Genomic DNA, 17,939 nt, shown 5'->3' on the forward strand with positions numbered 1-17,939 from the left:
GATAGTAAGGGAATCGGGGAATGTTATTGAATGAGTATGGTTTTGTTTGAGGTGTTTTGCTACTATTGAGGTGGGATTTTTGTAGTGACTAGTGTTGTGTTCTTTGAAGTGTTGGGAAAATGATCTATTCGTGTAGCCAATATATTGTTTGTAACATGGTGGATTGCAGGTTATTTTGTACACTCCTCTGTCTTTTTCTATTGGTCGGGCCTTTGTACTTGCTTCTATGTCGTATAGTGGTATAGGACTGTTTTTGACTTGGTATGCAGGTGTGTAGCCAGATTTCTTGAAAGTTTTGCCAATTTTCTCTGATATTTTGCCAGTGTATTTGATTGATATATATTTTGGGTTTGGTTTGGGGTTTTGGGCTGTAGTCTCATTTTCAGGCCCGTGTTTTATTTTCCTTTTCATTTTGTTTATAATAGGGTCAATTATGGTGGGGTTGTATCCATTGTTTTTTGCTATTGTTTTTATTATATTAATTTCTTTTGCATATTCCAGGTCGTTGAGGTTGTAGTTTAATAGCCTATAGACTAATGAACGGAAGGCAGCCATTTTTTGATTATATGGATGGTTGGAGTCGGCAGGTATTATGAGGTCCGTTTGGGTGGGTTTCCTATATATTCCAATAGTTACCTTTCCTGTGCTGTTTTTTGTGATGGTTAAATCGAGGAAATTTATACGGTGGTTTTCTTCTGTTTCCATTTTGAATGTGATGTTGTTCTGAAACTGTTCTTGAAACTGGGTTATATCATAAATCAATAAAGTTTATCACTGTCAAACTTTCAAGGCTACCTATTACTTGTTTTGATGCTTTAGAAATACACCCAACTTTTTGTCACCTTCCCAAAACACAACAACAAATATTTGGCAAAGAACTGTCAAATATATAGGCCTATATATAAGTGACAGGCCTTCCATCGTACCGTGACAATTAAAGACATGAATCAGGGAGGTATGAGTTGGCAAACTGAATGGCATGTTGTGTAATTATTAGAAAGTACAGTCAAGTGCAAGTGCCTAAAAAGCCTGGCACATCTTTCCATTAAAGGTAGCCTACTACCATTGACTATTGGATCTACTACATAAGATTTTGGTGCTATGGTGTCTAGTCATGAGGGAATAGCATGCAATTTCATAGTACTAAATCGGCCACAAGGAGGATCGGATAAAAATAAAGATTGGATGATTGATAAATGTGCCAAATATAGAAATAAAACAAAACAAAAGTTGCAATGGGTTAAACACAAAAAAGTTCACAATATAGTCGAACCGCTCGGCCACAGCCAGCCAGAAGACAGAACCACATTTTGGGGGAGGGGATTAATGTTAGAACAAGCCAAACCTGTATCTATTTTCTTAACTGATTTACTTCTACCAAATCTAACCTTGATGTCAAACTGCAGGTATCGTCGAGCCACCTCCGGACTGACCAGTTTCTCTATGAGTTCCGGTGGAACCAGTATGTGGCACATGGTCGCAGGACAAAGGATGTGGTGAGCATCGCCTTCCTGGATACGAACTGTGAGGTAACGCTCCCAGCAGGCGGAGCAGAACCGGTGGAGGCACGACAGCGCGGCGGGGACATCCCACGCAGACACCGCCATCAGGCATATATCACACTGAAATACAACAAACATATGTAGATTAGATTAGCTCTTCAGACCAGCCGCTGGTTCTATAGTCAGGATTATTTATCTTTTAAAAGTCCAATGATCAAGGACATCTAAACTAAATCCAATTTAGTAATATCAAAATGCTTCTGAGTTTTCTCGGGGTCGAATTGGTGACCTTGCTTAAAAGACTGATTACAAATTTTCTTTTAAAAAAAGTCATATTAAATGTAATTATCATTAAAAGGTGTCTGATGTATAACTCATGTTAACCACACATCAAATATATAATAATTTGTCTCAGAAAATTGATCACGATGATATAGATTGAATTTATAGCCTTATACTTATCTAATATTTTAAACTTACGAAAATATCCTCTGGTTGATCACTTTTGTTTTTATCTTCTACAGAATCTTGTTGCATCTCCGTGAGTGGCACTCGTGTGTTTTCACCTCCGCATTGTTGCCAGGCCGACGTTGGTGGCTGTACTCCGGCGAGTTGGCAACATTGCACTGGGTCCTTCATCCACTTTTCCAGCAGTGACTCTCGCGACCATTCTGTAATAATGTTATCCAAGTTTATTTATGTATTATTTAAATAAAATTATAATATGGTGTAGACAGCAATGGTTTATCTAATAATTGAAATATATAGCAGCAATATATTTTATATTTACAGAGAGTTTTTTTCTATGAGTCAGAAACTGGAGATAATAGTAGAATGTTGAAATGTGTCATGCCATCTATCCCAATTTTAGGGCAGTTGAAAATACCACTGATTGACCAGGAGATAAAACAAGATTCATGATACCTCAGTTACAGTAGCTGTTAGGTTTATTATACTTTTTAAAGAAAATGTGCGCTTTTCTAAAGATAGTACATTGTCTCATGATGATTTACATTTGGTAACTCGTTTGGTCTTGGAACACTTTACCTACATATCCATAAGCTCTACCAGAGTTTAGGCTCAAATACCAAGAATTTAGGCTTCATTTAGAGATCTCCCTGTTTATTTCACCCTAGGTTTAACACGTTCGCTGCAACCCACCAAATTGGGGGGAGCACAGCGTCGAGGGAACCAGTTTGGCTTTCAAATATTTCAGTCTGACGAATAGCAAATTATGTGCGGTGATGTGCTGCGTTATGATGAGGGTCCCAGTTTGCTGAAACACTCACGGATAGCAGCACTATCTAGAAAACTAGCCGGTCCCATTGTATTGCCAATTGGAGGGAGAAAGACAGGACAACAAGTTGATTTCTAAGCTTGCCAGATGGGGATTTTGAGGGGAAATTTACTACCAACCTACGCCACAATAAAACACCCATTCCTAGCTAAACGCAGACATAAAAATATCCGTTCTTCCCGGTGTGCTGCTGCGCAGAAATTGAATAGGCGATGCTGGTTGCTGACACTCATAGTGAACGCTCAGAGTGGCATAAAGGAACTAGAGTACTCACCGCGGTGAGTGGCTCACAGCGAACGTGTTAAGCATCAGGTTTATATGTTATGGACTCATCATACAACCATTCACCATAAAAAGTAAAAACGTAAAAAAATTCATATTTTCACTATAAGGCTAAATTAGACTTTTGTAAACTGATAATACCATTGTCCCTGAGTAGAGCTTCAGCAGTGAAGAGGGGAATGTTGAGCATGTCTGAAGTCTCTACCAACAGCTGATCCTTGGCCTCTTGTAGATCCTGCGTCCTTAGTCCGCTGTAAACTTCCTCCCCAGGTCCGTAGAGTTGTGCCTCGTTGATGGTGTCGTTGCTGTCCGCCTGCCAACACGAAAACCAATAGCCTACCCTTAGAGTAGTCAAGATGAGTTTTTTGTTTCAGATACTCAACTAAATTTTGATTAGCAGATGATTTTTATCACTGCTAATATGTGGTAAAATCCTCTTGAGGTTGGATTAGTTTTTAGACTTTTTTATCATAAAACAATTATGCCTATAGTAATTGATATATTATGCGATCCAGAAAGTAAAGAACGTTTCATTATGACGCCGCTAGGCGCGCGCCAATCTCGTACATTTTGGTATGTGGGTACTCGGAAACTCAGTCAGCATCCAGCCGTGACAATTGGAGCATTCTAGCGCTGCCCGTTTTTTCACAATTTCAACTTAAGATGAGCGCTGCAATAAAAAATCCCGCCAGTTAAGGGGTGAGGTCAGTGATACGGTTTTTGTTGGAAAACACTTAAAACCGAAACTTCTCCTCAATTTGCATGGACTTTGTTGTTTAAAATTGTCACGCAACAAAGCAAAAGACCCGTTATCGGGAATCGGCGGTTTTTGCGAACCTTTTCATCAACTTTAGCGACCAGTTCCATCAGTCGTAATGCTCGGGCGTCGGCCCTTCGCTTCGTCATGACTCATGAGCGTCAGATCGGCCATTTTTAATCTGAATCCACCATTTTCTCAGAACTTTCAATCATTACGTTTTTTTCCTTAAACTTAAAACCTTTGTCGATAAATGTCTATCGATTTTAAGTTTAATGCCAACACAAACCGTATCACTGACCGCACCCTTTAACTGGTGGTATTTTTAATCGCAGCGCTCATCTTAAGTTGAAATTGTGAAAAAACGGGCAGCGCTAGAATGCTCGCGTTGTCACGGCTGGACGCCGACAGAGTTGCCGAGTGCGCACGCACCAAAATGTACGAGATCGGCGCACGCCTAGCGGCGTCATAACGAAACGTTCTTAACTTTGTGGATAACCCACGTATTTTTTTGAACAATGTTCGTGGAATTATTTTTGCCAATGTATGTGTATTTATTTTTCAGTTTCACTGCTTTATAAAAAAACTGAGGTAAATGAACAAGAAGTTACACCTTTTGAGGTATGAAGAAACTGTTCAAACTCTATCTTTGGATACTTTTTGGCGTTGGAACATAACAAACAACTGAAAATCAACTAGAAAACAAACAACTGGAAAATATACTGTTGGTTAGTAAACAAACTCCACAAAAAGAGACTCACAAAGACCATCCTGGATTCAAGAAGCCTTGCGATGTTGTGATGGTCTTCTCTCATCGCAAGGTCGCAAGGAGTCAACTTGTCATTGTTCTCGGCAAACAACGGAGCACCGTGAGCCAACAGCAGTTCTACACAACGCTGCAGTCCAGCCACGGCCGCGTGGTGAAGTGCAGTGTTGCCATTCTGTTAGGAGGAAAATTTAAACTGAGGCTGTTATAACCTTGTGTAGATAAAACTTAAGATAAACTAGCAGCATGCGTCACTTTGTAACTTCAAAATCTGTGATATATTTGATATTTAATTGATAAGGGTTAAAACGATTATTTCTCATTATAACACTGTTATTTGCATTGCGTGCCCTATTATTTTCATTGTGTTCGAAAGCTCCTCGAGGCATCTTAGTAAAATTACAAATGCTAATGAAACGTTTGATGAAAACACAAAAACTCTTCTTTACATTTTAAACAAATAAATAACGTTACAATATTTTGCTTAAATTCCCTAAAATATAAATAAACATACTATGAAAACCCAAAATCCTATCACAACACAAAATCCAACATAAGTCATTTTCTTCTTTCCATTTCATACGAAATAGCATTAAACCCACTGATCTTGATATTTGGAGAATATTTTCTTATATCGATTATTTGTTAGAAGTAAACTTTTTCTAGTAGTTAGATGTTTAACATGAGAGGATAAAAATTAAAGCTAAATATAGAATGACAATTTGTAAAAACGTACCCCTACCACAGCAACTCTTCAGACTAAGCGAATTCCTATTTCGTCTGGTTGGATTTTAAATAAAATATTGCTTTAAACATGTCATATTTATTCCCCATTTAAATGACATTAGTTTAAGGAGAGTTTCAATAGTAACATTTTAACAAACCATATTTTTTTTAATTTACAAAACCTTATTTTAACTCTCATTCAAGTGGAAGAGAATGTTTTAGCAGCATATCTATATTTTTACATTTTGCATGTTTTCCAATTCTTACACAAAATCATACTTACATTATCTTGAGCAGTCAAATCCACCTTCTCTCTCTCATCTCCCGAGTTTAGTTCAGCACCACGCCACTGCAATAATAGAGTTACACAGGCTGCACGCCTCTCTTGTGCCGAGAACGTCTTGTGCACACCAAGGGTGCATGCGGCGTGCAGCACCGTTTCATTACTTCCGTTCTTCTTGTTCGGATTGCCTCCCAGGTCATTCAAAAAAGTTCTGAAGCAAAAAATAGTTTTTAAAGACATGGATAAAATAACTGTTGCCTCAACCGTTTGTTAGGAATACAGTTAAGTTACAATATAGATATAGTTTTAGTTGATAAAATTAAGCTGTTACATGGGTATAATTTGTTTAGACGTTATACTGTGTAATGATTTAAGAGACTAATTGAAGCTACAAAACCTATGGTTTTTGTACATTACTATGAAACTCTCATATATTCACTGTTGGACATATCCAAAAAAGTTTACTAATTTCAATCAGTACATATAAACACATTTCATAATGGTTTCAGCAAGATTTTATTTTCAATCAAAACTTGAGACTAAATCCAATAAAGGAAGCTTTACTATATTAAGCAAAATTTAAAACAGAAGCCCAAATGAAGTTGACACCCTTTTGACTGGCTAGTATTTTAATTTTTTTTTTTTAATGCTAATGTTTATATTCACCTGAGCAAATGCTTCATGCCGTGCTTGGCTGCGTAATGCAGCGCAGTGTTGTGATTGTGACTCTCTCCGTAGCTCAAATTTGGATCTAAGTTTTTTCTGAGCTCAGGAGAACTTTGAAAAACCTGCAATTAAAGATTACAGACTCAAAAGAAACAAATTACCATAGGTGACTGGTTAACTGGTTTTAGCACACATTTGATACATTTGAGCAATAATAGACAAAGCTTTATTGTACATTGTACATAACACCTGATACAATAATTACAAAAGTAATTCCCAAGCTGGTACATGGTCAATTTATATCTAATTTATATCTAGGTTCCTTAATCTAATTATACCCTGACAAGAGTAAAAACTATTACAATTTATCTTTAAAAAACGTCTGAATTTTAAAAATAATATGTTTTAAACCGACCAATATTCAAAGTTTATAGTCTAAAAAGAGTAAAAAATTCCATTTAAACATCAATTGGTAATTTTGGGTCACTCTACAAAATATGTTATAAGGCTCACATAAGGTACATCAACTTAAAATCTCAACCCATTCAAAATAAAAATTTTCCTGCTCTATCTCTTTTCTTATATGTTAAATATTGTTATGAAATATTTCTTGGGATTATTATGATTCTTTGACTAATGATATTCTAATCTGAAGCCGAAAAGGCATCTATTCCGTAGTATGGAATGGCTCTTCAAACATACATTACATCCACATTACGTTACATCCAAACGGATCACTCTGACAGAAGATATTTTGATGTTATTCACACACTTCTTACACTACACAAAAGTGAATCCATCATTGAATTAAAACATACTTTTACAACGTTTTACTTTTTTCGCTACACTAGCCTGCTATGAAATAACCTGTTTTCGTTAAATGTTTATTACCTGCAAAAATTCATCATTACATTGTTTACTACGACAAGAGACTGTTTACTATTTTTTTATTTTACTATTTCAGGTATTTAAGGTAAAGTATTAAAGTTCTAGTAATATATGGAAAATTAATGTTCACTATCTTTTTTGGATTTTGCCGACGTAAACATAGAAAGATTTGTTATTGTTTTGTCAACTGTTTTAATTTTCAACATCAACCACAACTGTACCTACAACCAAAGGAAATATTAACTGTTTTTAATATTGATGCTATAACCTGAAAATGCTACGAGTTTTGTAATGTTCAAGAAAAAATTATAGTCTTTGTAGTGTAGCGAAACTTAATGTTCAAAACACAAGTGAAAGTGGGTTTATACATATTCTCAACCATTTAAAGTGCTCGATAAATCTCACACTTCAAACATGGTCTCAATCTCAAATATATGTAATGACTCATTTTATACTCTTGTTATGAAATATACTATTTCAAAAATTGAAGATCAAAATAAAGAATATAGGCAAACCTGCATAGCAGCAAACTCATCGCCATTGTGGAGGTACTTTTTGAACTTGGAGGAGGCACTGCCCATAGTACCAGCTTACCAAGTCTGGCTCAAGCTGTCTGGGCTAACATTCAGTTACTGGCCTACAGTCATCATCTCTTCATTACCGGTATACCTAAATCAATAGTGGATTATTTGTTGTACCGTATTGATTAAATGTTATAATCCTTTCAACTACCTATATATATTGTTCTACTGTTAGTTGCTCTGCAATCCGGCATTGGTCTTAAAGAAGACATTAATAGGCACATTAGTCTTTTTCACAAATTTTTCTCAGAAATAACTGATAATTTATATAAACAAATTATAATTAGTCCATGGCATTATATCTTCACTATATTACTGACATCAAATCCTAATTTTACATTATAAGGGAAAAAATAGATTCAGTGTACGGTATAGATAAACATATTAACTAGTATAAATGTTACTGTTAAACTTACTGACCATCTTTTACTGTGTAAAAATGTTTATAACTGTGAAAAGGAGTTTGGTTCTAACTCCTCCTCACCACCACTGCCAATTTATGGTTCTTACCCCATCCCAAAGAGTATGTGCGAGGGCATCCGGACAGTATTTTTTTTTTATTTATTAAAAAGAGGTTGGCGGCCTCTTTTAACATTGTATTTGCCTGTCCACATAGACTACAGATCTGTGCGTGGAACGTATCCAGCAAAGCAAGGGGTGAGCCGGTACAGTACAAAGGTGAACTGTACTGATAAAAGTTTGTGGCAGTGACCAGGATCCGAACCCACGACACTTCTGCCTTGGACCCGAAGTCCGCGACGCTAGCAACTGAGCCACCTTACTCACCAATTACCATATCATAGTGTGTTTCAGCCTTTATCAGACAACCACACACTGAAGGGTAAAGTTACAACGCTATAAAGCTACATAGCTATACAACATGGAGTTTTATAAAATAAAATGCTGGAAATATAATTTTCATCTAATAAAAAGTGGCGTATTGTTGAAAACAGGTAAATTCTGAAGGGAAGCACCGCTGATCAATGTTGTACTGCTCAGTTGTTATGCATTATTGCATGTATAATTTTCAAGAATCCTACTTCCTACTTAATAATATAAGCAAGAAAGTTTGGATTGTGGTACACAATGAGAAAAAAAAATCCACATATAAATTAAAAGAGCCAAATTTTCTTAACCCGTGTCCTCTCCCATGACTGCAATAAGCATTTTATACTTATGTTAACCCCGACCCCCGTAAGAAGGACGGGTACTCTGCTAGTAATTTATTAATTTAGAATAAATCATCTTTATGTGTTTATTATAAACGGGTTCATGATCGTTGATAGGTAAAAATATCTATAGGTAACTTAATTAGTTTTTGGAAATGTTTCTATTTTGACACATTGGAATGGGTTTATTGATGGTTCAATAGTAAATTCCAGAACTTAATGTGGTCCTGTACCTACTTATCTATAACAGCAAACATGATGATTATACTATTAAAATATTCTAAAACATTCAACAATTTAAAAAATAAACCCCATAATCTACAAATTAATAAAATACAAATGGCCATTTGACAAAAAACTGTAAGCAAAAATTATAAAAACCGGTGCTCACAATTAACATTGCATGCAATAATTAATTACACAGGGTGATTACAAATGAGATAGAATTTTTGTAATATACAGTTTGTCTATTTCATTTGTAATCACCCTGAAGATGTAACCAAATTGTGATTGGATATTCCAATACTCATCATAAGAGATCAGGTCCTAACAGAATGATGTTCAACAGGGTTTGATTGTCTGATGATGATCGGGATGATCTGATAATCTAATCACAGTATTGATCGACTTTTTACCATATCCAGTATATACTACATTGAAATCTACCATATATTTATAAAAATAATTTTCATTTGTAGGAGTATGCAATAATGAATATTCCTATGTAAAAATGTTAATGTAAATCTAAAGATGTAGCTATAATTTTTATACACCTTATTCTTTAACTCATTAGAAGATTTTTTTTTTAATAAAAATCTGATTAATTTTTATCTTGGAAAAGTCTTTTAAGTACTGTAAAAGATTGTATGCATTTGTTTATTTATATCAACGCATATACATTTTTTTTACAAATATTACATGTTTGTAGGCACAAGAGTAGAGTGATGTCCATTGCACATAATAACTGCAGTAAATACACATTAGTATAGATGGAAAACAGCATTTCAACAAAAAATAACACATCAAAAACATTAAGTAATGACATGTACAGATAATAACAACAACAATGTACGATATTGAATTCCTAACGACAAAATATTTAATAGGTATCAATTTGGAGCTCATAAGAAGTTAAGAATAAAGATTTAGAAAGCTACAACAAAATAAACTATTTGGACAAAATGTAACTAATAAACTATGTGAGAACAATAAGTTCACTACATAAGACAAACATCAATGAAACAATAACAAGAATTTAAATAAGATTAGGAGTAACTAAATAAATAAGCTACGAAACAGACATAACAAGGACAAGGTCACAGGCTTTCCTTCTGAAAGATGAAAACTGTTCCTTTAATATGATATACTGTACAGGGTGATTGATATAAGTGTGCCAGCGGTTTTATTCTAAAACTATAAGAGATACCAAAAAAAGTTAAATGGTAAGTGCCTTGGATTTTTTATTTTAAAATTTTTAGTCCAGTCAAAACAATTATTTTAGCCGCCATTTTTCCAATATGGCCGCCAACTTCGATTTTTCTTACGGAACACCCTGTATTTTATGATATATTCCGGTAGGAAATGTAATTTTAAGACGATTTTATTCTTGTGATTTTTTTTTGTAAACCTAACCGTTTCAAAGATAATAATGTTTAAAGTTTTAAAAATTCGGTATAAGAAAGAGTTTCGATAAAGGCCTAAGCAACCAGCATGCCAGATGTTTTATTCAAAAACTATTCAAAATTTCACAACTTTAACCATTATTATCTTTGAAACGGTTAGGTTTATGAAAACAATCACAAGAATAAAATCGTCTTAAAATTACATTGTCTACCGGAATACATCATGAAATACAGGGTGTTCCATAAGAAAAATCAAAGTTGGTGGCCATATTGGAAAAATGGCGGATAAAATAATTTTTTCGACTTGACTACAGTTTTTAAAATAAAAAATCCAAGGCACTTAACATTTAACTTTTTTTGATATCTCTTATGGTTTTCGAATAAAACGGCTGGCACACTTATATCAATCACCCTGTATCATTGACATAACCACAACAGTTGTGGTTATATAGTCAATGCCTGTATGTATATCGTTGATATGCAAGAATAACTAAATTGGTTTTGACTATCAAAATCTGGCTCACCGCATCAATTATGAAAAGAAATTTCAAGCTTTTAGTACAAGTTTTCTTTTTGCAAAGAATTCTTAATATATATTGATAATTTACTCGAGACAATTAATTGGTAGGCCTACTCCATCTTAGAAGGTTACTGAATCAGTATAAATAACTGTGTTTGGAACCAACTTTACCTTAGGCATATTAAACAATAATTTTGTCATTACTCTACACACGATTACACGAAAGTACACTTGCTAAACGTAAAATAAGCGGTGCAGACCGATCAGCTGTTGCATTGTTTTTTACCTCGACATAAGCACGGAAACTCAGCGTTATGAGTTCGGGTTTTTCTCGATAATAAGTTGAATAAACAAAAATATTCATGTTGTTTACAAGTTTTTCGATATCGTAATGAAAAATAATGTTTAACACTCGTCTCAAAAGTGCCATTGCGGGACTCGAAAGCTTTCTTCACAAATACAATCCCTCCCCTCTATACAGTAAGTCACTTTCGAGTCTGAAAACTACTATTATTTAAAAGCAAAACAATATCCACCAAATATGTTTATCTGTGACATTTACTGTTAAAAACACTCTAAAACTACTGGTACTACAAACTTATTTAATTGTTGGAAATGTAAATTTTAAAACGAGTCCTTAGCTTAAACTAATAGCCAAATAAGTTACAACAAATATGGCTAATCATGATTTTAATAAATTTGTACATATTGTATAGATCACCATCCGTATTTTAATGCAGCCTATTGATAAAAACGAGAGGTTGCCCCGTGGTCGAACCAAAAATATGCATTGTGCAAACTTCTCTAATTTCACCCCACTCTCTAAATAAAACATGTGATTGGAATTTCTTCCATTTGTTTTGATTTTCTGTTTATATTATGTTGTTATTTCATCACCCCATAAGGCCCATGTTAATTTTATTATTTTTTATTAATGTTTTGTGTTTTTAAGCCTATTTTGATTTATAAAGGGATTCCTATAGTATAAAACAAAACCTTCCTAACATGTGGACAACACAGTTTTGTACATACAGTTTTAACGAAAATAGTGTACATTTTTTCTCTCTCGTTACAACACGACGACTCTCTTTGCTCACTAGTTGCATAAATAACTATTTCCTTCAGTCACCTGACAAAGTGGCCTTCTTTGCACTGATTATAGCACAGAAAGTTGTTAATTGCTGTATATACTTACTTTTGCCGCACACCAGTACTCCACCAAACAACGCAAACAGCGTGCTTTTTTTGGCACGTAATACATAATACGGTTGAAAATAAGTTGGCCCCCCCATGCCCCCAACAATCACCAACACTCTGAATATTAACTCTTTTTTATAGTACTTAAACTGTTAAGACGTACAGAGAGCAAAACATTCTAATTGAAAATGGGGGTTAGGAGTTACAATATTTTGCTTACCTATTGTTGAAAAAGATTATGATTTCTGTTGTGTCCGTTTTTTCCTATTACGAGACAAGTGTTTGATACGGCAGAAAACAAATCATGACTGTTAGATAATCGCATCTAAATTAGGATGTAGTTTTCATATTTCGTTGTAAGCCTTATTTTACAGGTTCTGGGTGCAAAAAATTGAACATTCTTACCGCGAATGATACACACCTCGGCCACTTTGTTCGATAGTCTGCAGTATACAGGCTCATCAAACAAAGGAATACCAAAGCCTTCATCACACTTCATAGAATAACTTTGAAGTAAAACGTCCAAAGTACTTAATTTTGAAAGTATGCACAATATATATTCTCCAATATATTGTTTTAGCAATTGAGGACGACAAACTTAAAAGAATCCCTATTAGATAAGGTATAACTCTCGCATTAAATTAGGCGTTTATTATTAAAGCTCTTTATCTGGCTAGATATTTAAAATATATATATATAAACTATTTCACGGGAAATTAAAAATATAATAATCACTTTAAGTCTGTTAGATATGTTGTAATCAATGAATGTATTAGTTCCTGAGATAATACGTAAATATTGTAAAACATATTCTAAAACAAGCTGGTGTATCAATTTTGTGGATTTATTTTATGTGTTTACTTTGGTGTATTTTTAAACAATAATGTATGGCCAAATATCAATTAGTTATATTCAGACAACAAAGAATATTTTTACTAAACAAAAACGTCTTATTTGGATTAACTTACTGTTTTCATAGCTTTAAATTTGGCTTGTTCAGAGATCTCAAATTATTATTCACATTAATACACATACATTTATCATGAATTGATTTTATATTACGATTATTGAAAGTCATTTAGAAAAATATTAAACGGACGATCTGGCAAGGCTAAATAAAATAGGAGTGTTACAGAATAATGAGTCATACTAAATTATTATTAAAAACGGAGTTTTATGCTTTACTTACAAGTGGTGCTCCTTTACGAATTTAAAAAGCGAATACTCGGCGATGGATCCCGGTACCTCCTGACCTAAATATGCACATTTTATACTATTATTATTTGAATGTAGACACTATCAGTAGCAAAACGCGAACTCAATCGATTTTCCGAACTGACAGGCGCGCAAGCCCGTGCTGGGCAGACGTCAGTTCATATGAGACAGGCGCTGCGCAACTCAGGATAGAACATATGGCTTTCTTCGCTAATAAAAAAAACTCTGCACATCAGAGCTGTCAAAAATACAGCCTAATACATTACAAACAAAGTAAAAACAAGTTGATTTAATTTAGATACAAGTGCAAGTTAAATCATAAAGTAAAATGCAATCGGTTACTGTGTTATCAGATCACGGACAGGTTGCCGTTTTAAAGAAAGGAGGGGAACTTGACAGAGGTTCTAGATACATTATAAAAAGGTCCTTTTGTACCAATAATGGAAGTCTTTTAATATCTTTTGCAACTGGTCCAAAAAACTAGTCCAACGTGAAACGCTACGTTGCAACGTGAAACAAAGTAACATGTTAATTTTGTATGATTGCGACGCTTGCCAATGCCTGTATTAAGTTTAACAACGGCAATAAACACCATTTCATTTCATCGTCCCCACAGGTTCACCTGTCATTCATAGATTTGTCATTAAATTAAACTATAAGTAGGCCTAGGATTCTTGCACGGCCGCCTTTGACTCCAGGCCGTGGCTTTCGAAGTTGCATCGTCGCAAGTAGGGTTTTAACTTTTAACCCTTAATTTGGCAAACAAATCTTTTTTTGAAAACGACTTTTTCCTTGCAATATTTCAATCAAAAGGGTCCAAAGGAACTTCAAAAAAATAATTTTAAAATTCTTATAAGTATTTTTCACATTTTTTTCATGTGTGCCATTTTTGGCACTTTGCCAAAGAGGCGGAGATTTATCTAGGGATCTTATGTTGAATTAAATACAACAAGTTTATCTGTATAGCACTTAAAAATAAACTTTAGGGTTTGAATAAGTCGACATTATCACATATTGGATATCAAAATTGTATAACTATAATTATATGTAAGATATAAACAAATCAATTTCTCCACAAAAGTTATCAATCCAATATAAAATGGTATAAACGTCATTATAAAAAATGAACTAAAATGTATACTCATGTAAAACCTCTACAACACTATGTGATTACAATAGAAAATACATTATTATATAATTTATTGATATTTCATTAGTCATGCCCATTAGGAAAATCGTTTGACATTTCATTAGAGTATGTCCATCAAGAAACGTCATCTACTTTTGGTGAAACCCCACAAAACAATTGCTATTTTCTTTCAGTTACAGCCTTGCATTGCACTTTGAACACTCTATAGACGATTTTTTATTTTTGCAAAATCTGCATCGACCTCTTGATGTATACAAATAAAGGGTAGTAGTGTCCAACACCATCAAAGCGTACATATTCAACATACATCAGAGCAGCTGGTGTGAAAAGAAGTAAATCCTTGTCTTTTAGAACTTGTCTTTTACTCATTTCTTTGGTTAGCGATTCAAAAATCCCATAACTAAAATTTTTTAGTTACATATTGTCTTGCTGGTTTTCAGTTTAATTATTTTCAACGTGGCAGCAATGCGTTATTCCACGATATGTCGATACAGTGAGCAAATATTTGTGAGTACCAAAGTCTTTATCGGAATGCACACTCAACTTTTATATAAGAAGATTCGATTTCAGCAGGAAATAAAACTCTTTTTGCTTGTTGCCATGGATGGTCGGGATTTTGTGTAAAGCCAAAGTCTTTTCCAAACGGCCTAGTGAAAAATCTTTCCTCACAAAAACATTTTTATTTTACAATTTGTGCAAATAAGAGACATACATTAACAAATATAAATACCTTTCACTGTTTTATAAACAGTGCGCAGCTTTAGGCGCGCTCAATAAACTAAAAAAATAACTGCATCTTTGGTAATGTGCCATTTTTGGCACGCCCAAAAAATTTCAGTGTTCCCTGGTTCTTTGGCAATGTGCCATTTTTGTCACACTCAAATTGTTTAGTTTATAAAAAAATCAATATTCATATTTAAGCTAATTACTGACCTGGGTTATGTTTTCTCATCTTTAATCTGTGCAAATCACTTAGATATATAAGTAAACAGCCTAAAATATTGAAATAAGAAATAATTTACTAACCTTCTACACTAAGCCTCCATACTTCCTTTTCTATATGTTGGTCTAAAGTGATAGTAATTTTCAAAACATCCACTATAGTGCACTAAACCATAATAGCAATAGGCAAAGAACCTTTGGACGCCGTTTGTTGGAATTAAAAAGTTAACAGGCGAACGTGACATTTTTTTGAATCCTCATGTGCCAATAATGGCACGCTGTCAAATTAAGGGTTTTAACAGCTCTTTTATTTTGTTTGGAAGCACCTAATGGTATTTGAGTATTTACGAAAACGAAAGCTTGGTTACTGGACTATAAAAATATTGACTCCGCTTTAAATGTACAGATATAGATTTTCAATTCATATTGTTTTGGTTTTCAATTCTGTATGTTTCATTTTCATTATTTTAATAAATTGTACCTATGTACATAAGTTTTAATTTAAATCAATGAAGTGCAAATTAATGAGCTGGGGCCCTATTTTTGAAATGGTTGACTGTTGAGTTGAGTGTCGAGTCATTCTATTTCCAATCATTTCGTATTTTTGAAACGATTGACGGTGGACTTATACAACCAAAACTACTCAACACCTATCGAGCTGTTGAGTAGAGGTTGACTGCACTTTCTTCTTCCTCTCTTTCGGCAAAAAATTACTCTTTTTGAGTCGACGCCATATTGTATTGTTATTGCTTTAATTTACTAATTGCGATTTAGAGGTTATGTATTTGTTGTCAATGTCTTAGCACCCAATACTTTATGCGATTGTTAATTTTATTTACTGTGTCAATACTAGACTATTTAATCTATTTACTTTGTTATAAGAATATTTAATTTGTTTGAAATACACTAGGCATACCAATTGAACTTATTAAAAGATAATCATTGTTATTAGACCTATGATGATTTAAGGTATTAAAGATTGTTGTAGAGAGAAACAATATCATAGTTTGTTTCAATACCACTCACCTAATAAAGGGATCAAATTAATTTAAGTTACGATAAGCTTTCAGTGCAATGGCAAATAGCCATAAGCTTTAACCATAGATAAAACATACAATTTGTTTCCCGTTATTACAGCCATTTAAAACCTCGTTTAACCTAATAATACGATCTAATCATAAACAATAACTTGTCCCCTAGTTATATAACCAAACAGTAAAGCACAAATCAAGAAATTAACCCTAAAATAATAGAAACAAAGTTTCGTCGACACTAGCGCCCGAGTGTCACGTACATGAACTAGACACGAAAAACGTGCTTCAAAATTTACAATGGGATGAGAAGTCTACTTGTGTTGGTTAGTCTATGCTTTAACCTATTTAAAAACACAATTAAAAATAACATGAAACAAAACGATGAAGAAAACTAAAATAAGGTGATGTGTTCTGAAATAGATACGAAGAAAGCAAATAATAATGTATTTAGGAATTAGGATATGCCTAAACTTATAATGAGCTACACCATAAAACAAACACCCATAGTAAATTTTATTGATAATACTTATAAGTTTATATAAGGTACTTTTGCAATCACTAAGATTAAGCAAGACATAACCTCGATCTCTCAAGAACGGAGTTGACAGTTTACCTCAGTATCTCGAAATATGGTAGATTGAGATTAGCTGATCCAGATTTTAGAGTAAGAAGAGGGGGTAAAATCGAAGATCACAAAAACTCTGCATTGTGATTGGTTTAAAATGACGTCATCTGAATTTCGGGCGGTCGTATGCTCTACATTTCCAAAACGAGTCACTCAACTAGTGATTTCCAACTCACTTCCAAACTGTTGGATTTCAAAAATACCAAATCCTGTTGTTGGTTGAGTTGAGTGTTGACTGTAGAGTCAACTGTCAACCATTTCAAAAATAAGGCCCCTGGAGTTAAAGGCGGCCGTGATTCTTGAAAATGTAATTTCTGTATTTTATCATAGAATAAAACATTACTTCATTTATGATTCTATCATAGATTAATAACCATTGGATAGGTAGAATAATAAATAATCTATGCCTATAATTATTATACAATAAAATATGTCGTTAAAATGACTATAGTTATTTAGTTAAATTGCATTAACGAACTGCATTATTTATTTTTAGTATCAGAATTCTTTCCCAAAGTGTACAAAATCATTAAAAAACATCTGTGAATAGTTTCATCATTTTTTTAAGATTATATCCGTATGCTGCAGTAGCTGCCTTAGGAGTAAAACTAAAACTACCTAAACTGGGGCCCATTTCATAATTAAGTACAAACTAATATTATTAGTAAATCAGCTGATCGCCCAATGCAAATCTAATGGAAATTACAAGTTACAGTT

The 17,939-nt window shown here is 33.8% G+C and overlaps 1 protein-coding gene across 1 annotated transcript in view; it reads right to left on the reverse strand.

Annotated features, from left to right (window-relative positions):
- The window catches only part of LOC128995607 (uncharacterized), a 31,240-nt gene extending 17,665 nt beyond the window's left edge, over positions 1 to 13,575 (reverse strand). The window contains exons 1-8 of the mRNA XM_054420624.1: positions 13,446 to 13,575; positions 7,683 to 7,836; positions 6,280 to 6,401; positions 5,614 to 5,824; positions 4,600 to 4,779; positions 3,223 to 3,394; positions 1,983 to 2,173; positions 1,389 to 1,622 (exon numbers count right to left, since the gene is read on the reverse strand). Coding sequence (XP_054276599.1) covers positions 1,389 to 1,622; positions 1,983 to 2,173; positions 3,223 to 3,394; positions 4,600 to 4,779; positions 5,614 to 5,824; positions 6,280 to 6,401; positions 7,683 to 7,748 — 1,176 coding nt within the window. The 5' untranslated portion in view covers positions 7,749 to 7,836; positions 13,446 to 13,575. The remainder of the gene's footprint in view (positions 1 to 1,388; positions 1,623 to 1,982; positions 2,174 to 3,222; positions 3,395 to 4,599; positions 4,780 to 5,613; positions 5,825 to 6,279; positions 6,402 to 7,682; positions 7,837 to 13,445) is intronic.
- Positions 13,576 to 17,939: the final 4,364 nt, after the last annotated feature.

Source organism: Macrosteles quadrilineatus, unplaced genomic scaffold, assembly GCF_028750875.1.
Source record: "Macrosteles quadrilineatus isolate MER2022 unplaced genomic scaffold, UCM_ALF_1.0 Scaffold_5__1_contigs__length_97177068, whole genome shotgun sequence".
NCBI lineage: Eukaryota > Metazoa > Arthropoda > Insecta > Hemiptera > Cicadellidae > Macrosteles > Macrosteles quadrilineatus.